Raw genomic sequence first — 9,910 nt, forward strand, 5'->3', positions numbered from 1 at the left:
CGTTGTTGGAAAGTGGTGTTGTTGTCCAGCAGGGGACACTCTGTCCTCTGGACTTGTCAGTAACAATGCCCCTGTTACGGTGATAGGGAGACCGTACAGATGCGAGTGCCGTCCTTCGGATGAGACATTAAACTGAGGTCCCGACTGAATTCGGTCATTAACCCATTCTCTGCCACGCTTATATCCATCGCTGTTTGATCTCTGCCAGTACTGTAAGTCTATGGAGATGTTCACCTTCTTTGCAGGGCTATAACTTTTTAAATTGTATTGCTAAATTGACATTACTATGGCCCATTCAACATCGATTACCTATCGTTCAGGATGTAGGAACGTTTTACTTTTTCATTCTCACATTCATACGAAAATACCGTCTAGAGTATAAATATGTTTTTATTGTTTTCTGCAGTATTTCCCAGAACGTGAGATATAGGCACAAATGCATATATTAGATCATCAAATGCAGTTTGATACCGATCGACGCTATATTAAAAATTTCAACTGTACATGGTCCTAAGGGTTATGACTGATCATGCGCGGGTGAACGGAGGTGGGGGGGGGGGGGGGGGGTGTCGTTTATAATTCCGTGATAGTCGTTGGATGCTTCATGTAGTATGGGTGATATATTGATCAGAGCAGTTTGTATCGAAAATGATAAACAAAAACGCTGAAACTCACGTCAGTCTCCTCGTACCGTTGGGCGATGAGAGTGGAGCAAACAGATCCCAGTTATGTGGTGGGGATCTAGGCGATCCATTTCTGGTTTGTATATTACTAATACACGCCCAAATCATGTAGATTATAGAGTTATGGCAAAGATCCATATCCACGGTGTGTGTATTGAGTCCCGCGACGATAAACGAGTGGCCGGATGGAATTAGGGGACGGACCGAGCTGCAACGGGCATTTCCTGTTTGGCAACTCGCCGATCAGCCACCAGGTGGCAGTTTTGAAGCGTTGCAGAGTTGTGCTGAGTCCCGCAGCATATGACAAGGCTCCGTGAGTGAAATATGAATACCATGGCGAAAATATGAAATTATGATCAGAATCACGTCGTACGCCGTTATTGGCAGAATTCGCATGAACTTGAAACCCGTCGTACGACGTTATTGGCGGGAAAAGGGTTAAAGAACCCGACATTCCTGGCCAAATTCCCAATCGGGTATCATCCCTCCCCCCTTAACTCATTCAACGCCATACCTGAGTAAAGTCGGGTTATCTTGCCAGTGGTTGAGCGCCATACCAGAGTATAGTCGGGTTTTGGCAGTTTTTTCTTTTATTCAATTTGTTTTATTCATTACAGGCTCACGGACCTCGGTGTTACCATTATCTATCTGGACTATCTGACGTCAATTCCACCTTGATCCTACAATGATTTCATATCGATCCAGCCGATCAACGTATGTAGTATTCAAAACGAATGCCGTTGCTGGCGATCAGAGCATCAAAAAACGACCCCCCCCCCCCCCCCCTCCCCTTGATGCATTCATGATGAAACATAATACCTATTATATACCTTTGATTTGGAAATAGTAACGTGTCCAGGCGAGCAACGCGAATGCCTTTAGCAAAATTCACATATCTCTCCATAACGCAGTTACCAGGAATTAGCCAGGATCACTCTGAAACTATACAATATTCACCACGGTATAACACGCGAACGTATACATGAAAAAAATCTATTCTTTTTTTACATGTTGGACGAGGGATGGTTACTGTCAAATGAGCCATAGTATTGTCTCCATAGCTATAATATAGAATATAGATATAGCCCTGCAAACACTGCGACGCACAGTGAAAATCCCTATCTTTTAAAGCGTGGCCCATTGAGTACAAGGATGGATAAAACGGCTGGCCGTGAATTGAGTTAATTGGCTGATGTCAATCTCTGTCTCCTGAGCCGTTCAGCCATTGTGTAGTGTGATATGTGCCTGGAGCCAGTGTATGGAAGCCATTGAGCCTGCTTAGCCCAAGGTTGGGTGCTACCAGTGGTGGTGAAGGAGACAATTTCCACCTTACGCTTTGCGTGTCTAGAAAAGCACTATATAAATACTTTTAGTTTCTGTGCCCCGGAAACATGGAATGTTTTGCAATGCACCTTTTAAAACTCAATTCATTATTATCTACCGTACTTTTCGCACTATAAGCCGCACCTGAATATAAACCGCAGCAGCTAAATTGAATGATGTGTACATATATAAGCCGCACTGGACTATAAGCCGCAGGTGTTTTAATGTTTAATTACCATATGTAAGGGTTCGTGCACAGAGGGGATTGTCGGGAAAGAGATGGCTGTTTGAGGAAGCTCCCATTTATTAACATTTTTGTTTAAACAGGAACGATAGCCAGTTTGCAGCTCCGGGTACAGTAGGTAGCAACGTTAGCTCTCATAATGTTAGCCAGTTAGCAGCGCCGGGTACAGTAGGTAGCAACGTTAGCTCTCATAACGTTAGCCAGTTAGCAGCTCCGGGTACAGTAGGTAGCAACGTTAGCTCTCATAACGTTAGCCAGTTAGCAGCTCCGGGTACAGTAGGTAGCAACGTTAGCTCTCATAACGTTAGCCAGTTAGCAGCTCCGGGTACAGTAGGTAGCAACGTTAGCTCTCATAACGTTAGCCAGTTAGCAGCTCCGGGTACAGTAGGTAGCAACATTAGCTCTCATAACGTTAGCCAGTTAGCAGCTCCGGGTACAGTAGGTAGCAACGTTAGCTCTCATAACGTTAGCCAGTTAGCAGCTCCGGGTACAGTAGGTAGCAACGTTAGCTCTCGTAACGTTAGCCAGTTAGCAGCTCCGGGTACAGTAGGTAGTAACGTTAGCTCTCATAACGTTAGCCAGTTAGCAGCGCCGGGTACAGTAGGTAGCAACGTTAGCTCTCATAACGTTAGCCAGTTAGCAGCTCCGGGTACAGTAGGTAGCAACGTTAGCTCTCATAATGTTAGCCAGTTAGCAGCTCCGGGTACAGTAGGTAGCAACGTTAGCTCTCATAACGTTAGCCAGTTAGCAGCTCCGGGTACAGTAGGTAGCAACGTTAGCTCTCATAACGTTAGCCAGTTAGCAGCTCCGGGTACAGTAGGTAGCAACGTTAGCTCTCATAACGTTAGCCAGTTAGCAGCTCCGGGTACAGTAGGTAGCAACGTTAGCTCTCATAACGTTAGCCAGTTAGCAGCTCCGGATACAGTAGGTAGCAACGTTAGCTCTCATAACGTTAGCCAGTTAGCAGTGCTGGGTACAGTAGGTAGCAACGTTAGCTCTCATAACGATAGCCAGTTAGCAGCGCCGGGTACAGTAGGTAGGCAGCATGTTGAAAGAGGAGCCCTGAGCTGCTCATACACTAGACTCTTGCCGTAATGGTTTGTTGATGTGAGGGGGAGGAGGAGGGGCAAGGCGTGCACTGCTGCAGCAGATTTAGGAGTCTGATCTGGCGGTCACAGAGCTGAGGGAGCGCGCCCAGTTAGCTGTAAAAATCCATAGATTAGCCGCACCGTTATATAAGCCGCATGGTCGAAAAATAGGGGGAAAAGCCGTGGCTTATAGTCCGAAAAGTACGGTATTTGTCAGTTTAAATCGTTAATAGCAAACCACTTCACCACAGTCTAGTTGTTTTTAATTATTTTAAATGTTCAATTAATTTACTCTATTTCTGTATTTTCTTTTTTTGTATTATGTTTTGTATTTCTCAGCATCGTGGTAAATGAAAGCTTGCTCTCAATGATCCTTCAAAATTAAATAAAGATTGAATGAATTAATGAATGTCTAAACGCACATTATTGCTCACTTTAACTTTTGCTGTTGATTGACATTTGGTCTCCTCTCTTGTGTCTCAGGCGCATCAAAGCTGGTACAGAACTCACCTGGAACTACAGATCGTTTATAGGCAGCTCTGAAGGCATCCCAAGAGGAATACAATGTCGCTGTGGTTCAAAAAACTGCCAAGGCAAACTGTGAAAAGAATGTATAGACCATTTCAACGTATACATTAACAACATATTAAACTTTGTAAATGGACACAGGTTTATTTTGTGTCGCAGTATTTGCTGATATCAATAGTGAACTTGGGTCCAGGCTCCTCAAGACCTCAAGTGTTGTAGTCATTTTTAAAAGCATCTCAAAACCTCTGCCTCCTTTTTCCCACCTGCACTTGTTGTGAAAATGAATAGTGTTTTCTTTCCCCATTTACCATCATGTTGTCCTTTTTTACATTGTGAAAGATTTGGCTTTTTACAGAAGGATTATGTTTTGTTAACTAGCCACATTGCAAATTCATTCCGTTATCCCACACTACAACAAAGCATGGGGAACCAGTGTTGTTTGACTGCTGCTAAAATCCAAGCCACAAAGAGAGAAATCAACATTGACGACTTCATTGTGAATGGAGTATGAAGCAAATACCTATTCATGCCCTACAACAGCATGGGAGATTGGTGGCCAGACTGGAACATAATTACGACACGCATGAGAGGTATATTATTTGTGTAATACCGTACATAATGTATTTGCTTTAAAGTTCTGACATTTTTATATGTTTTGTTTGATTGTTCATTCACCTTGAATAAATTTGTGATGCACATTTTTTGTTCAAATTCAGTTATTGGTCTATTCTAAAAGTACACATACTAAGGCAAACATTCTAAATGTTTTCACTTCATTTTCTGCAAATTCCATATGCCTACAGTAGGCAGAGTATGCCTTCACTAAAGGGCACATAACGTTACCAGAGTATCGACCAAAAAAATTTGTCAGGGGGCCAATCCTGAAAAGTGCTTCCGTTAACACTTTTGCTGCCATGTTTGGGTAGAAGCTGTCAACATATTTTTTTGGTAAGAGGGGACCTACCGGTATGTAAGATGTTCTGGGGTGGTTGACAAGTTTGAAAAATTATTTTGTGACTTTTAGAAGACATTTCAGGCCAATTTTTCAGATTGCCTGCTCGAAATGACATGCCCACAATAAGTATAGAATATCTCCCCAATCACAAGGGCCACATAGATAATCCTGGTATCAAAAGAAAGGTGACCGCAATGGGATGGCTGCAGAAGTGTCAGAATGTAAATGGATGTTACTGTGTCAGATAAAGTTAGAGCTAGACCATTGAAAAAAGTCAAAAATTAAATGTGCGCCTAAAAGAAAACGTGTTTTTAGAGTGAATATCAGCTTGGAAACATGAGATAGTAGCCCAAATAATTTAGCAATCATGATTCCAATTTATGCTAGGTACTTTTGCCAAGTTAGAGCACAGTAATTTGATACAGTGCAATACTACACAGGTTTGAATAATGTAATGTCCAAGCGGAAATCTATGATTCTCGAGGTGACCTTTCGTGCTAATGCTTTTTGACTTTTTAATGTTGTATTTTGACCATACACTTGGATACCATAAGACAAAATATTTTTGTGGATTACTGAGGATCATCTTCCCAGTAATGGGAACCATTGTATGTATACAAAATATTACATAAAACATAAATAAAAACTAAAACAATTAAATGAATCCAGTGTTAGGGTCGGAAGGAACCAGAGCAACTCAGGGGTTAGGCAGGTTCAAGCCAACAGGCGTGTTTATTTGGAAGAGGGAGGGACATTTCTGGGACGTGTATGGTGCAACTGGAATTCTGGATATGAAATGCGTCCCTGACCATGTCTATGAGTGCAAAGTGTGTGTAGTGCATATTGTGTGCAGAATGGGAATGTCGGGAGTGTTGTTAGTGTGCGTGTAGGCTAAGGCGTGAGCACGGGAGACGAGATGTAGTCAAGGCAGCGTGGGGCACTAGAATCCTGGTGTCTACGAGGACAGGCCCAGGAATCCAATGGGGCACAGGAGACACTGAGGAGGAAAGAGACACAAGGTCAGAATGGCACAACAACTGGATGCACAGCAAGGTAGTAAACTTGGTAAGTCTAGAATCTCAGGTACATACCGTTAGGACCTAGAAGACACTTCAGACTCAAGGTTTGCTGGTTACAGACGGTGATCTGTACGCCCCTGCACCCTCAGTGCACGTGCTGATGTGGAGGGCTGAGCATCGCACACTGAAGATCTCGTTGTTGATGTGCTTTTTTCTGGCGGCCGCACCACAACATCCAGATCAAGATAGGTTTCTTCACCGTTAGTCTCTTGAATGTCATTGGAGTTCATGCACCACCACGCTGCACGAGCACATCCACACACCCCACTGCAATAGAGTCCTCTTCTGCAACAGAGACACTATCTGGTACTGCACTGACTTCCACTTTCCTTGCATCCACACACTGTCAGCTGTACGCATGTGGATTGTACAGGTTCCTTGGTAAGAAGCATGGGGACCAGCATACCATTCATCTGCCAACCACACTTGATTGGTGAGGGCAGTTGTGGATGTGTCACTAGTGACTGTTTCCAAACCTTCGTTTGGTAGTGGGCCCTCTTGAGGTGCATTGACAATGCATCTTCTGTTGGTGGTAATGTATCAACATTGGCTTTAAGTTTTTAAAAGAGCACAGCGAACTTCTTGTATCAAGTTGCTGGTTGACTTAAGGTCATAGAGCTTACATACGAACTGTTCTGCCAAGGATGGGGAAGTGGTACTTGGTACTTCATCCTCACCAAAGTTGTGGAGAAGATGCGGGTACTGCTGGAACACTTTCCATGCTGTCCTTTTTCCAATTCTGGTGAACTGGCTCGTAGTATCACATCCAGTGATGGCATGAAATGCCAACAGACCATCGAGCATCTCATTTGGTAGTGTGATTTGATGGACTTTGATGTAGCATGGTTTCTTAGCTGTTCCTGCTTTCATCCAAACTTCTTGGCTTCTTACTAAGGCCATTCCATCAATGATGGTGCATGTTCTCATAACAGATGGGACTGAGCTCTGTTTCCTTTGCACCAGCTTGTAGTATGGTGGCTAAGCCACCATATCCCTGTCAGGCTTCACACACTTGGATCTGAGTTGTTCAAGTTTGGTATCTGTGCTGTATAGGCTTGAGAATGTTTTCGGTTTTCTCTTGGTGAGACTGGCGTGGAAGTCTGTGTTCGTTGTGCCCAGTCGGTTTTTCACCAACTCAGTGACTGTTTTTTTGCCAGACTCTGCAGCATGTGTAAGGTCATTCAGTATCTCTTCTGAGGCAACATCACCAGTTCTCAGGGACACTAAATATGCTCTTGTTGGAAGACGTATCTCTGGAACTGATCAACAAGTTGAATGACATTGTGATTATCCCTCTTGATTCTTGATTGAAGGCAGTCTTTGTGCGTCTCCTCATCATCGTCGTCATCATGTGTCAGTCCAAACAGGGATCTGGTATCCTCTGCCAAGGATGCATGTTCATTGTAGGTGATGGACCAACGGTTTCTTGCTGGATCATTTCTAGTGATGTCTATCAATCCTCCAGCAACCTTTCCCGTTTTATTGATGTGTTCAAGGCGATGGTCGAAAGGCACCTTGTTGAAGCTGTGTTTGGTCTCCTTGGCTACACAATCACCATCTAGGAAGCCCTGGTAGACCTCTGGTGCTGTCTGTGCCAGCTGTTCCATGTCTGCTATGAACACAGCACCCCATCTTGTGTAATGGGTGTGATCATATGCAGCAAACCAAGGCATCATGCTCTTGAAGGCTGACATGTACAGGTTCCAATCACCACATCTCCGTGCCCGGGTGAACGCAAGGAGAATAGACACAAGGTCCATGCACTGTCTGCAGAAGGTAAAGGTTGGCTTGTCTTCATTGGCCTAGTTAGGATCATACTTTCACAGGAGATATATTGAGGGATAATATTACAAGGTTTTTAGAAATTACAGAGCAAATTGTCACTAATTTGGCAGCATTGTGAAAAAAGGTCCGATTTTACTACTTACATACAATGATTAAATTACCAAAATAATCATTTTCAAATATGTCAACATAGCTAAGCCATATGTCAAGGGGTTATACATGAATACTGGATATAGGTTGACAGCTTCTACCCAAAAGCGATTATTTAAGTGTTGGCCCCCTGACTTATCAGTGAGCTGGATGCAATCCTACCTGGAGGGGAGAGAACAGATGGTATAGGTAAACGGTACTCTATCCCCCCCCCTCACAGTGAGCTGTGGTGTTCCACAAGGAAGCATACTAGGACCGCTACTCTTCCTAATTTATGCAAATGACATGTCGTCAGCCTGTGACTGCAACTTGTTCCTGTTTGCGGACGACTCAGCCCTGCTGGTCTCTGACAAGAACAAATTGCAGGTTGAAAAAACCCTCAGCACGGAACTAGGCAAAATCTGCATATGGCTCGCTGATAACAAACTATCATTACACATGGGCAAAACAGAGTCCATTCTCTTCGGTTCAAATAACAAACTCAGCAAGACCGACGGCTTCTCAGTTACAGTGGGTGACAATATTGTCACAAGGAAAGACGAAATTACCTACCTGGGTTCCATCCTAGAGGCAAATCTTTCCTGTGACAAAATGGCATCCAATGTAATAAAAAAAGTCAACCAACGAACTAGATTCTTGTACCGGATCTCCTCTCTGGTAAACAAGAATACCCTGAAGACTCTGGCAGGAGCACTCATTCAAGGGTACTATGACTATGCGTGCACCTCATGGTACCAAAGCACCTCAAAGGCGCTTAAAACAAAATTACAAACATCACAAAACAAACTGGTCAGACTACTACTTGACCTGAACCCCAGAACCCACCTCACCCCTGCCCACTTTGACAACCTAGGATGGCTTAGAGTAGACGACAGAGTACAGCAACTTGCAATGGGCCTGGTCTTCAAGATACACTATACGACCGGGGTGCCCATGTACATGTCAAAATACTTCCCAAAGGTCAGTGAATACCACAACCACTACACCAGAGGAAGCTCAACAAATCATGTTAAACCCAGATTCGGCTCAAACAAGGGACTAAACACGTTTCGCAATTATGCCACAACAATGTGGAACGCCCTACCCAAAGCTGTAAAGGAATGTGAATCCCTGCCCACATTCAAAACCGCTCTTAAAGAGCACCTACGGGAGGCTGCAATTTGAAACTGGCCACCGTAAATGCCCAAAACCCCCACCACCTCCTAATAGACAGTCTCCTCCCCACCGCATGTATATATTCCCTCCCCGCCGTATGTATATTTCCCTCCCACCCACCCCCTCCTAATGTACAGTCCCCTCCCCATCATATGTATATACTCTGTCAGGATCTAGGGGTAACAGTACTGTATATTTGAATACCGCTTATGTCACAAATGTATCAGTACTAAATACCTATATGTCCCTATGCCATAAATGTCATGTATGTTGTGTATGTCATAAATGTCTATATGAAATGAAAATGGGGGACCCTGATGGAAACAAGACAAACGTCTTTCTCAGGTCTGCATCCCCTTAACAATTGTATGTATTGAGCCGTACTGTATTGTACCCATTCTGCAATCTGTTAAATAAAGTTTTCATTCATTCATTCATGAAACTAATTGTATTGTGCTACTGATACAAATGTTTAAACACAGTATTGAAGGGGGGGGGGGGCGGGGGTATGTGTTGTATAAGTTTTCTTTCCAAGAAAGACGTACTTTTGAAAAGGAGGTATTCATACGAAACATTATACGAGTAACCTAGTAATAAAAAAATATTGACGATTAGCTACGCCCAAATGAGCACATTATTTATTCATTTTAAACACATTTATATAATTAACTTTTCACTAAGCCGGTGTTAAGTGTAGATTTAATACAACTCTTGGTACCAAGTGAACACCTTTGTATAACGAATGACGGTATATCGTCCTCTTCATCCTATATGTAGATCGACGATAGTTGTTTACAGTAGTGCGTGAACTCCGGTCAGAAAGGAGGCGTGGCTCTATGAGCTCGATGTTCTCTCCCGATGGACGAGTAGGGTATATCTGCAGAGCCGCAAGCCCAACGTCTGGGCGGGGCTTCGGGGCT

At 43.6% G+C, this 9,910-nt stretch overlaps 1 protein-coding gene across 2 annotated transcripts in view; it reads left to right on the forward strand.

Moving 5' to 3' along the window:
- Positions 1 to 4,564, forward strand: part of setdb1a (SET domain bifurcated histone lysine methyltransferase 1a) — a 127,625-nt gene extending 123,061 nt beyond the window's left edge. For both annotated transcript variants that reach the window (XR_014619557.1, XM_084312372.1), the window contains exon 19: positions 3,822 to 4,564. Coding sequence is in view for 1 of the 2 variants with exons in the window: in XM_084312372.1 (XP_084168498.1) it covers positions 3,822 to 3,942 (121 nt within the window). In the remaining variant the exon portion in view is untranslated. The remainder of the gene's footprint in view (positions 1 to 3,821) is intronic.
- The last annotated feature ends 5,346 nt before the right edge of the window (positions 4,565 to 9,910 follow it).

The sequence above is a fragment of the Notolepis coatsorum genome (genome assembly GCF_963971535.1).
Source record: "Notolepis coatsorum genome assembly, chromosome: 4".
Taxonomy (NCBI): Eukaryota; Metazoa; Chordata; class Actinopteri; order Aulopiformes; family Paralepididae; genus Notolepis; species Notolepis coatsorum.